Source organism: Orycteropus afer, unplaced genomic scaffold, assembly GCF_000298275.1.
Source record: "Orycteropus afer afer isolate SDZICR_OR568_19922 unplaced genomic scaffold, OryAfe1.0 scaffold00005, whole genome shotgun sequence".
Lineage (NCBI taxonomy): Eukaryota > Metazoa > Chordata > Mammalia > Tubulidentata > Orycteropodidae > Orycteropus > Orycteropus afer.
This window is the reverse complement of record NW_006921592.1, coordinates 25,568,359-25,582,896: the sequence shown is the minus strand read 5'-3', so window position 1 is coordinate 25,582,896 and position 14,538 is coordinate 25,568,359. Positions and strand designations below refer to the sequence as shown.

Here is a 14,538-nt window from a genome sequence, read left to right as displayed (position 1 = left end):
CTCACACACACATACATACTTTTCCTTGACCTTTTACAATAGTAAACTAATACAATATTTATCCTTCTGTGATTGACTTATTTCACTCAGCATAATGTCCTCCAATTTCATCCATTTTATGTGGTGTTTCACAGATTCTATATTATTATTTAGTGTTGCACAGTATTCCATTGTGTGTATGTACCATAGAGTTTGGTTATCCATTCTTCTGCTGATGGTCACTTAGGTTGTTTCCACCTCTTTGCTATTGTGAATAGTGCTGTGATGAACATGGGAGTGCATATATCTGTTCTTGTCCTGGCTCTCACTTCTTTAGGATATATACCTACTAATGGGACTGATGGCTCAAATGGTGTATCTAATTCCAAGATTTTAAGGAATCACCATACTGCTTTCCACAGTGGTTGTGGCATTTTACAGTCCTACCAGCAGTGTATGGGAAAACCAATCTCTCCACATCCTCACCAGCATTTGTTATTTTCTGTCCTGTTGAACTTTGCTACTAGTGCTGGGGTGAGATGACATCTCATTGTTGTTTTGATTTGCGTCTCTCTAATGGCTAATGATCATGAACATTTCTTCATGTGTTTGTTGGCTGCCTGCATATCTTCTTTGGTGAAGTGTCTTTTCGTGTCTTCTGCCCATTTTTCAATCAGATTGTTTAACTTCTTTAATGTTGAGGTGTTGGAGTTTTCTATAAGTTTTAGAGACAAGTCCCTTGTCAGGTATGTCATTGCCAAATATTTTTCACAATCTTTTGGTTATCTTTATCTTTTTCTTTTTTATTTTATTTTTTTTTTAGTGTGATTTGGGTGAAAATTTACAGAGCAAATTCACTTTCCATACAGCAGTTCATATACACTTTGTCTCATGACATTGACCACAATTTACCACAATTCAACATCTCCCCTCATACTTCCTCCTGATAATTACCTCTTCCCTGTGTCTATCCCTCCATGCACTCCTGTCCCCTGAGCTGTCTCCCTGTGCATAAGCAGCCCTTCTTTCTCCCATGATTGTTCTCTCCAAGGAGTGTATCTACCTCAGGTAAATGTTCAACTCATATGCCTAGCTATTGCTTGGCTGGAAGCCACAGGCATGGGTTCAATTCCAGACCTGAAGGGCAGCTAGGGACCACAGTCTCAGTGGTTCCACCAGCCTCTATCAGACCAGCATGTTGGTTATCATTTTTAATGGCTGATTTTTTGAAAGTAGATCTCCAGGCTTTCTTCTGAAGTGCCTGTGGGTGGACTCCAATCTCCAACCTTTTGATTAGTAGCTGAGTGCATTAACAGAGGCTCTCAGGAGTTAGTCTTAAACTTCCTCTACAAATCCCTGTAGGTGGCCAGCCAGCCCTACTATGAGATATCAGGCTGGACACTTAGCCTCTTATGTAGCCTCTACTTAGCAAGGATTATGAGGATGGTGCAGGACCAGGTAGCATTTGGTTCTGTTGTACGCAGGGTCACTATGAGTCAGAGCTGATGCAATGGCGTCTAACAACAACTTAGCCTCTCAGTATATCAGTCTTCTTGTAGGTAAAATAATGTACTTAATAGGGTTGTTTTGAGGATTAAATAAGTGCTTGCATATAGTATCCTCTTGCCTTAATTATCTAGTGACATTATAACAGTAGATGGTTTGAACAAAAAGAAATTTATTCTCTCACAGTTTAGGAGTTTAGAAGCCTGAATGCCAAGTGTTGGCTCTAGGGGAAGGCTTTTTTTTCACTGTTGTCTCTGGAGGAAGGTGCTTATCCCATTTCAACATCCATGTGCCTGACATTCCTTGGAGATCTCCATGTGTCTTGGCATTGATCTTCCTTTGGTAGGAGGTTCTCAGTTCAGGGACACCAGGACCAAAGAATGTGCTCCACTTCTGGTCCCTCCTTCTCTCATGCGCTAGTTCAAACTCTTTTATATCTCAAAAGAGATTGACTCCAGATACAACCTATTGTAGATTGTATCCTGACTCATTAACATAACTGCTCTAATCCTGCCTCATTAACATCATAGAGTTTAGGATTTATAACACACAGGATAATTGTATCAGACTGCAAAATGCAGGATAATTACCTGATACTGAGAATCATGGCCTGGTCAAGTTGACACATATTTTTGGAGGGTCACAATTCAATCCATAACACCTCCCAAAAAGGGATGGCTGTTATCACGATCATTGTTATCATGATGATTTATGAAGAGTGTTATAATAAAGATTAAATGATTTACTGCATATAGATCTCATGTGACCACTTGTCTATCAGTTTGTTGTACTGTGGTGGCTTGCACATTGCTGTGATGCTGGAAGCTATGCCACTACTATTTCAAATACCAGCAGGGTAACCCCTGTTGGACAGGTTTCACAGACTAGGAAGAAGGATGTGGCCAGATCCACTTCTGAAAAAATTGCCACTTATGGTAATGAAGGTTGTGTGTCAACTTGGCTGGGCCATGGTTTTGAGTGGCTTGGCAGCTGGATGTAGTTATTCCTCATGATGAAATTGGTAATCAACTCCATGGTGGAATCAGCTATGAGCAGCTGAGTAGCTGCCTTCAAGGTGTGACCTGCTTCTAGTATATAAGGAGAAGCTTTGAGAAAAGTCTCTAGCTTTTGGCACATCTGGGTCCTGCACTTGGCTGAGTCTTCATCTCAGTGGCCTGCCATGTTGCCCACCGATCTTGAGATTGTTCCTGGAGTTGAACAGGTAGCCTGCTATATTGTCTGCAAAATCTTGGGACTATGCCACTTTACTGGTCCATCTTGGGTTCAATAGCTTCAGCAGCCAGCAGCTGTGTGAGTCAGAAAAAGCCTCCAGCTCTAGTGGGCCTGGAACAGGAGGCAGAGCTGAAGCCCAAGGTCGAGGAGCCTTCATCCAGCCCCTAGAGCTAGTACTTGGAATTCAGACTTCTAGTTTCCTAAGCTACAAGATAATAAATCCCTGTTTATTAAAGCCATCCACTTGTGGTACATCTGTTACAGAAGCACTAGCGAACCAAGACACTACTGAAAACTTTATGAATAGCAGGGAAACACTGTCTGATATAGTGCCAGAAGATGTGTCCTTCAGGTTGGAAGGAACTCAAAATATGACTGAGGAAGAACTGCCTCCTCAAAGTAGTAGTGTCTATCTCAGTGAAGTGCATGGAGTAAAGTTTTCAGGACCTTCATTTGCTGATGTAGCATGACTTAAAATAAATTTTAAAAATAACTGCAGACATCTATTAATAATTAGAACATTCAACGTATGAAGTATGAATATAGGAAAATTGTAAGTTGTCAAAAATGAAATAGAACTCATAAAGATCAATATCTTGGGCATCAGTGATCTGAAACGGACTAGTATTAGCCATTATGAATTGGATAGTCATATGGTTTACTAGGCCAGCAATGACAAATTGAAGAGAAATGGTGTCACATTCAATGTCGAAAAGAACATTTCAAATTCTATTCTGAAGTACCAGACTGTCAGTGATAGGATAATATCCATATGCCTACAAGAAAGACTAGTTAACACTACTATTACTCAAATTCACACACCAACCACTAAAGCCAAAGATGGAGAAAATGAAGATTTTTATTCACTTCTGCAGTCTAAAATTGACTAAACATTCAATCAAAATGCATTGATAATTACTGGTTTTGGAATGAAAAAGTTGGAAAACAAAGAAGAAGAATTGGTAGTTGGAAATTATGGCCTTGGTAATAGAAACAATGCCAGAGATTACATAATAGAATTTTGCAACACCAATGATATATTCAATGCAAATACCTTTTTTCAACATAAACAGTGACTACTCAATAACATAAACATTGACTATACACATGGACCTTGCCAGATGTAATGCACAAGAATCAAATTGATTACTTCTATGGAAAGAGACGATGGAGAAGTTCAGTATTATCAGTCAGAACAAGGCCAGGGGCCAACTGTAAAACAGACCATTGACTGCTCTTATGCAAGTATAAGTTGAAGCTGAAGAAAATTAAAACAAGTCCACAAGAGCCAAAATACCACCTTTAGTATATTAAAACAAAAACAACAACAACAACAAAACACACACACTGCCATCAAGTTGGATCCAACTCATAGCAACCCCTCCTTGGGTTTCCGAGGTGGTATCACTACAGAAGTAGATTGTCCAACCTTCCTTCCAAGGAGTGGCTGGAGGGCTTGAACTGCCTGAATTTAGAGACCATCTGAAGAATAGATTTGATGGATAGAACAGTGATGACTGAAGACCAGACATGTTGTGGGATGACATCAAGGACAGCGTACATGAAGAAAGACAAAGGTCAGTAAAAAGACAGAAAAGGAAGAAAAGACCAAAATGAATGTCAGAGGAGACTTTTGAAACTTGCTCCTGATTTAAGAGTAGCTAAAGCAAATGGAAGAAATTATGCAATAAAAGAGCTGAACAAAAGTTTTCAAAGGGAAGCTCAAGAAGACAAAGTATTGTAATGAAATGTACAAAAACCTGGAGTTAGAAAATCAAAAGGGAAGAACATGCTCAGCATTTCTCAAGCTGAAAGAACTGAAGAAAAAAATCAAGCCCTGAGTTGCAATATTGAAGGATTCTATGGGGAAAATATTAAACAATGCAGGAAGCATTAAAAGAAGATGGAAGGAATAGAATTGGTCTCTGTTCAGTCATTGCAGGAGGTAGCAGATGATCAAGAACCAATAGTAATGAAGGAAGAAGTCCAAGCTTCACTGAAGCCACTGGCAAAAAACATGGCTCCAGGAAATGACAGAATACTCATTGAAGTATTTCAACAAATGGATGCAGCACTAGAAGTGCTCACTCATTTACGCCAAGAAATTTGGAAGACAGCTACCTGGTCAACTGACTAGAAGAGACACATATTCATGCCCATTCCAAAGAAAGATGATCCAACAGAATGTGGAAATTATCAAACAACATCATTAATATTGCACGCAAGTAAATTTTGCTGAAGATAACTAAAAAACAGTTGCAGCAGTATATTGACATGGAACTAACAGAAATCCAAGCTTGATTCAAAAGAAGACATGAAATGAAGGATACCATTGCTGATGTCAGATAGATCTCGGCTAAAAGCAAAGAATACCAGAAAGACGTTTACCTGTGTTTTATTGAGTATGTAAAGGCATTAGATGGTGCAGATCCTAACAAATTATCATTAACATTGCAAAGAATAGGAATTCTAGAACACTTAGTTGTGTTCATGAGGAACCTGTACATAAACTGAGAGGCAGTCGTTTGAACGAACAAAGAGATACTGCATGATTCAAAATCAGGAAAGGTGTGTGTCAGGGTTGTATCCTTTCACCACATTTATTCAATCGGTATGCTGAGCAAATAACTGGAGAATCTGAACTATATGAAGGAGAACACAACATCAGTATTGAAAGAAGACTCATTAACAACCTAGGATAAATAGATGATACAAACTTGCTTGATGAAAGTGAAGAAGACTTAAAGTACTTACTCATGGAGATCAGAGACTACAGCCTTCAGTATGGATTGCACCTCAAAGATAACGACAACAAAAATCCTCACAACTGGACCGTTAATGAACATCATGATAAATGGATGAAAGATTGAAATTACCAAGGATTTCATTGTACTTGGATCCACAATCAACACCCACGGAAGCAGCAGTCAAAAAATTAAATGACATATTGCATTGGACAAATCTGCTGCAAAAGATCCCTTTAAAATATTTAGGATCAAAGATGTCACTTCGAAGACTAGGGTGTGCCTAACCCAAGCCAGGGTATTTTGAATAGCCTCATATGCATGTGAGAGCTGGGAAATGAATAAGGATGACCACAGAAGAACTGATGCATTTGAATTATGGAATTGGTGGAGAATATTGAATGTACCATGGACTGCGAAAAGAACGAACAAATCTGTCTTGGAGAAAGTACAGCTAGAATGCTCTTCAGAAGCAAGAATGGCCAAAGTGTGCCTCACACAATTTGGTCATGTGGTCACAAGGGACAAGTCACTGGAGAAGAATATCATGCCAAGTAAGTAGGGGATCAGTGAAAAATGGGAAGACCCTCAATGAGATGGACTGATACAGTGGCTGTGATGATGGGCTCAAGCATGGCAATGATTGTGAGGATGTTGCAGGACTGGGCAGGTTTCGTTCTGCCGTACATAGGGTTGCTAGGAGTCAGAATAACACAATAACACAATAACAACAGATCCCATACACAGTGCCTGATGCATAGTAGATAGTTATTGTTAAAATAATTGTGACAAATCAATCACAAATCATTAATAGAAGACCTAGTTTTCACTTTATCTCTAATTTTACTTAAGCCTCTGCCAGAGAGGTTTGTTGTTGTTGTTGTTGTTGTGTGCTGTCGAGTCGGCCCCGACTCATAGCGACCCCTCCTTGGGTTTCCGAGGCAGTATCACTACGGAAGTAGGATTGCCCAACCTTCCTTCCGAGGAGTGGCTGGTGGGTTTGAACCGCCAGCCTTCTGGTTGGAGGTTCAAACCCACCAGCCACTCCTCGGAAGGAAGGTTGGGCAATCAGAGAGGTTTAGAAAATTGAAATTTGGAGGATTTAAACTCATAGCTGGGATATGAATGAGGTGAGGTTAGGACCAATGTAAGCCTGACTTTATAACTCAGGCTTTTATTACTCTGCTACATTTTCACCTTCAGTTATACAGGGTTTCTTTATATTAAGTCACACTGATGAATTCATCTTAACTTTAGAACTTTCCCATCTAGTCTTTCCCATCACAGCTGAGCCACAGACTGTCCCTGGCTTGCCTGCTGGCTCCAACTATCCATGTGGGTGCCTTTCTAAGTCTGGCTGATTTGTCCTATGACTCCCACTGCCAAGGCTAGGCCCTTACCCCCTATTGAGAGAGAAAGATTTAACTTTCTAGCTTGTAATAAGTCAAAATAAGGCAAGGTCATTTTTAGCATTCAAAGCAAAACTGGGTTCTTAATTCCTAAATTGGGCCTCACCTTTTTTCTTCTGGGATGTTCTCCAATAGTATTTGAAGGAAATCCTGGAATAAGAAAAAAGCAAACCATTAAAGATGTCCATCAATAAATAACTCTGACCGGAACTATGCCAGAGACAGAGTGTTCCCAGCTGTTGACAACTCACCTGCTAAGGAAACTGGACCTAAGCTGAGTTATTAGACTATATACTAATTTATTAATTTATCAGAGTTTCAATCCAATCAGTTAAAAGAGATTTGTTTTGTATAAACCATGAACAAATTGAAAAATGTAATGTTTGTTGTTTTAACCTAACCCAATGGTTTATTTCATTTTGTGGTTAACTATTTTTAAAATGCTAGTCATAGCATAAAGAACTAACCTTCTGACTTAACAAAAGTCTCCTCATCATGAACGTTATCAGATATTCTGGTACATATTGAACAATCTGAACTCCTAGAGACCAGTACAGACTAACTTTCAACTCTCTTGCCTTGCTCTATGGAAACACATGACAAAAACCAAGATGGTTCATATTCTAATAGAAAAGCAAAGATGCCCACAATTCCAAAGGTGCTTCATGAGTCCCCACCTCTATCTGCAGCCTCGTATAGTGCCACTGTGCAAACCATCAGTTGTTGGATATTAATCAATTAAAATAATTTGCTTCAACTGAAAGGCACAACTCACACACACACACACACACACACAAGGGGATACAGTGTGGTTTAAAATCAGGAAAAGTGTGTCAGGGTTGTATCCTTTTATTATGCTTATTCAATCTTTACACTGAGCAAATAATCTGAGAAGCTGGAGTATATGAAGAAGAAAGCAGTATCAGGATTGGCGGAAAGAAGACTCATTAACAACCTGAGATACAAAGAAAACCCAACCTTGCTTGCTGAAAGCAAAGAAGACTTGAAGCATTTATTGATGAAGATCAAAGATCACAGCCTTCAGAATAGGTTCTACCTCAACATAAAGAAAGTGAAAATCCTCACCAATAAGCAACGTTACAATAAATAAAGGACGAATAAGCAACGTCACAATAAATAAAGAAAAAGATTGAAGGTATCTGGGATTACATTTTACTTGGATCCCAAATTAATGTCCATGGAAGCAGCAATCAAGAAATCAGACAGCATATTGCTCTGGGCAAATCTGCTGCAAAAGATTTCTTTACAGTGTTACATAACAAAAATATTACTGTGAAGACTAAGGTGTGTCTGACTCAAACCATGGTATTTTCAATAGCCTCATATGCATGTGAAAGCTGGACAACGAACAAGGAAGACTGAAGAAGAGTTGATGCTGATGCCTTTGGATTGTGGTATTGGAGAAGAATGCTGAAAATGAACAAACTAATATGTCCTGGTAAAAGGGCAGCCGGATTACTACTTAGAAGTGAAAATGGCCAGACTTTGTCTCACCTACTTTGGTCATGTTGTCAGAAGGGACCATTCCCTGGAAAAGGATATCATGCGTGGCAAAGTGAAGGGTCAGAGAACAAGGAGAAGAAGACCCTCAATAAGAAGGAATAGCACAGTGGCTGCAGCAATAGGCTCAGGTATAGTAAGGATGAGAGGATGGCACAGGACCTGGCAGTGTTTCGTTCTGTTGTATGTAGGGTCACTATGAGTCAGAGCCTACGTCAGGGCACCTAACAACATCAGTAATATAAGCATATGAAAGGTGGACAATGAATAAGGAAGACAGAAGAAGAATTGATGTGTTTGACTTGTAATGTTGGCAAAGAATACTGAAAATAACATGGACTGCCAGAAAAAATGAACAAAGCTGTCTTGGAAGAAATTCAGCTAGAGTGCTCCTTAGAAGCAAGGATGGTGAAACTTTGTTTTATGTACTTTGGACATGCTTTCAGGAGGGACTATCCCTGGAGAAGGACAACATGTTTGGTAAATTAGAGGGTCTGCAGAAAAAAAGGAAGACTCTCAAGAAGGTGGATTGATACAGTGGTAGCAACGAGTTCAACACAGAAATGAGTAAGAGGATGGCACAGAACTAGGCAGTGTTTTTTTCTTTTGTACATAGGGTCACTGAGTCGGAGCCAACTCAATGGCATCGAACAACAACAGAGTTGCCATATAAAATACAGGATACCCAGTTAAACTGAGGATATACTAGACTAAAAAATGGTTTCTTGTTCACCTGACCTTCAAACTTAACTGAGTGTTCTGTAGTTTTATTTGCTAAATCTGGTAATCCTATTCTCAATCTTCTGTCATCGGAGTTTGGTGAGACATATTTTGGATAAATACAGAACATGAATTAAATAAGAACGTTATTTAACTTTCCTTGGAACTTAATGACATTGAACACAAATAAGCTTTAAACTTGAAGTGTTTCTTTAAATGAATTGGAAATGATCATTTTAACTGGGTCCTTTAGAGAGGACACACATGTAATCCCAGATGACCATATATGACAATTCTAATTTAGAGCCACTCCAGATCCCTATAAAACCCAGTCTGCAGGAAGAATGTCAGCATAGGGCTCTGCTGAGACTGACTGAACTCTATGTAGGAGATGGGAACAACAACACAGTCTTTGTATTACAAAACAGAAGGAATTACAGAGAAATGGAAATCTACAAGCAATCTGTATGACTAGGTGTTCTTTTCCTATCATTACACTAGAGTATAACCATCTCTACACTCATGGAGCCAGTCGTCCTATTTCTACTTGTTTATGGGTAGCTTCAGTCCATTTCTTCCAGAATCCCAATCTCCCTATTAAAACCATTAATGAAAGATTTATTTCTTACAACCTCTGTTTTCCTTCGAAGACTCTGTCTGTTGCTGTTTTGACTAAAATAAACAATAAAAACAATAACAAAACTATTATTAAAAACATGGATCACACAGGCCAAATGGAGGGGGGCGACTCCAAATGGATGATGTCTCATTTCTGAAGTCATTCCTTGCACCTGCAGCAGATAGCTAAAGAAAGAAAGAAAAAAAAAGTACTAAAAGAAACAAGAGTAGTATTGAGAAAGAAAAGAGTTATTTTTCCTTGAGGTTTTCAAAAAGTTATTATTTTAATAGTTGTTTTGCAAAAAATAATTGAATTAGAAATTCATTTCTCACAGTCTGATATGTTAATAGATTCCTTTGTCAATATTTCATTGATTTAACGACATTATTCTTGCTCCTTAAAAATCCAAGTACTATAATTATAACTTCTTACTAATTTCACTTCATTATCTCTGTATGGTCCATATCGACTTATCCCATATTTGCTCAGTAATTTATGCTCAATTATATGGGGTAAAATTACATTAAATCAGTGGCATGGGGGAGAATTTAATTGCATGAGAAGCAGGAAATTTGAAGTTAACCTTAATTCTGCCCTTTTGCAATTTCCAATTACAATTGGATCTTTCTTTATAAGACTGCAGAGCACAATGTTCCAGAATTCTGTGTGAATATGGGAAAAAAGCAAATGTATTCCCCAAGAAGCCCTACTTCATATTTTAAGAAACATGGCTGCCTTATCTCCTACCAGACTGCCATCTTGGTGCATCTGCCTCTTCCTGCCTCAAAGCTGAGACTTCAGGCAACATAGCCAACCAACATTGGGGTGACAGGTCTGGGGATCACACTTGTTGTTGTTGTTGTTATGTGCCGTCGAGTCACACCTGACTCATAGCGACCCCTCCTTGGATTTCCGAGGCAGTATCATTACGGAAGTAGATTGCCCCATCTTCCTTCCGAGGAGCGGCTGGTGGGTTTGAACCGCCAGCCTTCTGGTTAGCAGTCAAGTGCCTGGATCACACTGGATCACATAAACCTAACAGTTCAGCTGTCTCTAAGAGATGGGACCTATATTCCAACAAGCTATGTGAATGTTCCTTCTAGAGTGCTGGATGTCGTCCTTCTGTCCAGTATGCCATCCCGTTCAAGAAGACACTTAGTCTCATCCAGATAGTCTTTCTATTATCTTGCAGTAGAATCAACATAATTGGTTCTTCTTTCTCTTTTTGTAGACCTGATCTATAGTCCCTAAACGGTAGTTTTCTTGGCTCGTAAATGGGCACGTAGCCCTGGAGAGCACTCTTGATAAATGCTTGCCTCCACCTCCTACAACAGAATGACATAAAAGGAAAGCCATCTCTTATGATTATTCCTTCCCTCACCACCTCTTTTCAATCCTTTTTCAGACTTTACTCTTCAGTTTAATGACAGTTTTGTGAAAGCAACTTACAAATTGTAACTGGATGAGAAAGGCTTTCCTTCAAGGCTGATTCTAGGATAGCTAACAAAGTCAGCCAGTGACAATACTGGGGGTCTGTTTATCACCTCTGCAGTATGCCTGAAAAAATTTAAAAAGCAGAAGTTAAAAACACAAAAAACTGTTATGGTGGGCTGGGATCAAATTTTACCTGGATCGCTGGCAATTGTTACAAGTCCACACTGAAGTCAGAAATCAACTGCAAATACATTCAAGAATTTTTGTCTTCAGTCCCTATTCTGCTAACAATATATATGCTAATCAGACCTTCTCAGACAGCTTGTTTTGATTAACATCTAACAACACTAAATTAAGCATTATGATACTTAAAAACCTAACACTGATTTTGGTACAAGATTAATTTAGGCTGTATTTTTCAGTTCTGGTGAAAGTGTTCAATACAAAGCAAGTACATGAGACTTTACTAGATTAACTGATAGACACTGGCTAGACAATTATACAGGGTTAGCGATTTTTGTCAGGTGTTTATGAATAATTGCCATGTTTATGGAGAGGGAGGAGGGACACAGAACAGGGAAAACAAATAATCAAAATGTTGATGCAAGGATGGGGCTGGTAGGGTAAGAACCAAGAAGAGATGAAATAAGCAGGAAGAAATCGCTGTTAAATTCAAGAAGTAGTTTCAGGAGGGCTAGAAAGATGGTAACACTGAAGTGCTGGACAGGTCAGAGAGAGCTGGGTACTCAGAAGAGGTGATTAGCATAAGAGAAAGAATTAAGAAGTAAATCAGAGAAGACTTCTGAGTAAAGAAAAATGGATTACACACTGTTGTTGAGTCGAATCAGACTCATAGCGACCCCTCCTTGGGTTTCCGAGGCAGTATCACTACAGAAGTAGATTTCCCAACCTTCCTTCCAAGGAGTGGCTGGTGGGTTTGAACCGCCAGCCTTATGGTTAGCAGTCAAATGCTAGGCAGTATGCCACCAGAGCTCCCAAACAAAATCACAGTCTGTTTTTTTTTTTTTTTAAAAAAAAGCAAAAAATGTCACCAGCAACATCAAAACAAGAAAAGAAGTATAGCCTCATGCCACCACTCCAAATGGAGCAGCCCGGGGAAAAAAGATAAGATTCTAACGTAGTTAGTAAATGTCCCTCTGCCTATCTGTCCCCTCCCCCAACCTCTGGCTCAGCAGTGTGGTAATGATGAACTGCCCAAACCCCACCAATTCTCACAAATATCCACTCATTTGAAAGAGAGAGAAACATCCTTCTTTTCCCTTTCTTTGATGAATGGACTGGAAATGGTTGCTGGGGAGAGATGAGCAAAACATGGGAAATAACAACTAAGTATAACTCTCCTTGGTGAATTATGTAGGGTTTAGGGCTCCAGGCTGAACTGTAGTAATAATTCAAATTGAGAGGGTACCGGCAACGGGAATAAGCTATATCCTTACTAGGTCCAGAGAAGCGAGGCAGGGAACACTTAACAAAATTTCAAAAAAGTTAATGTAACCAAGTTCTTCCAACAAAGCTGTATACAGCTCTAGTGGAGTTCTTCCCCTCCTCCTTCTCCATGCATAATATCTGAGCTTCTAATTGTAGTTCAGAAGGGAAGAAACACAAGACTAAGGTATGCTGGAAAAGGAATAAAGGGCAATATACTAATACTATATGAGAATACATATAAGGTCTGCTAAAGGACTTGTATCCTGAATGTTTAAACTGGACAACGAAAAGACAACCCAATTAAAAAATGGGCAAAGGATCTGAATAGAAATTTTTACAAAGAAGATATACAATAAGCACATGAAAAGATGATTGACATTGTTCACCATCAGTGAAACACAAATTAAAATCACAATGATATACTACTTCACACTTACTAGGATGGCTATAAAAAAAATAACAAGTTGGCAAGAATATTGAGGGATTTGAATGCTCATATATGGTTTGTGGAAATGTAAAATTATATGGCTGCTTTGGAAAACAGTGTGGAAGTCCCTCAAAAAGTTTAACATAGTTAACATAAGACCCAGCTATTCCCCTTCCAGATACAAACTCAAGAAGAATAAAAACAATCTCTGCACAAAAACTTGTATACAAATGTTTGTAGGAGTGTTTTTCACAATAGTCAAAAAGTGGATCAACCCAAAAGTCCATCAACTGGTAAATGGGCAAACAAATGTAGTATATACATAAAATGGGACTGTATTCAGGCATAAAAAGGAATGAAGTTTTGATACATGTTCCAGCATGGTTGAACCTTGAAAACATTATGCTAAGTGAAAGAAGCCAGACACAAAAGACCACTATTATAGGGTTACATTTACATGCAACGTCCAGAATAGACAAATCTACACAGACAGAAAGTAGATTAGTGTTGTCTAGGACTGCAGAGGGAGAAATGGAGGAGAGACTGCTAGTGGGGTTTCTTTTTGGGTTAATGAAAGTATTCTAAAATAAGATAATGGCAATGGTTGCACAACTGTGAGAATAGGCTAAAAACCACTGACTTGTACACTTTAAAAGAGTGAATTTCCTTGTATGTGCACTATAACTCGATAAAGTTGTTATTGGAAAAACAAAGTTATTATTCAAGAGAGAAAAATAAAAGAAAAACTGAACAATTTGGTTGAGAGAGCACTAAGAGTTCCGTTGGAAGTTGAAATCAGAATGCCCAAGGTCATGGTGAATGTAATATACTCACTCATTTTACCCTACACCCTACAGTACCTTGGTGATAAGTTTTTTTTAGCAGTAGGAGTTTGGGCTAATCAGTCAACCAAGCATACAATACTTCTGAATCAGTTTTCAAATTGCCTTTCTACATATATATTTAGGGAGGGTCCTTTCCTGAAGAAAGCATAAAAAGAATGTTATAAATTGAATTGTGTGTCCTCTCCAAAAACATACATTTTGGAATTCTAATTCATTTTAGCTGCTAACAAGAAGGTCAATGGTTCAAACCCACTAGCCATTCTGCAGAAGGAAGATTGGGGCGATCTACTTCCATAAAGATTTACAGCCTTGGAAACCTAGTGGGGGTCACTATGAGTTGGAATCGACTGGATGACAGTGAGTTTGGTTTGGTTTTTATGCCTGTGGATATAATCACATTGAGGAATATTGTTTTCTTTTTTATGTTAATGTGGCATTATCAGTATAGAATATGTCTTACAGGAAAATATATACCAATTCAACAGCTTCTTCAAGTACCACCTTGTTGTTGTTGTTTGCCATCGAGTCGGCCCCGACTCATAGTGACCCCTCCTTGGGTTTCCAAGGCAGTATCACTACGGAAGTAGGAATGCCCAACCTTCCTTCCAAGGAGTGGCTGGTGGGTTTGAACCGCCAGCCTTCTGGTTAGCAG

General features: G+C 38.9%; 1 protein-coding gene across 1 annotated transcript in view; it reads right to left on the bottom strand.

Moving 5' to 3' along the window:
• The window catches only part of AOPEP (aminopeptidase O (putative)), a 540,041-nt gene that overhangs the window by 153,036 nt on the left and 372,467 nt on the right, over positions 1-14,538 (bottom strand). The window contains exon 9 of the mRNA XM_007939143.2: positions 6,978-7,021. Coding sequence (XP_007937334.1) covers positions 6,978-7,021 — 44 coding nt within the window. The remainder of the gene's footprint in view (positions 1-6,977; positions 7,022-14,538) is intronic.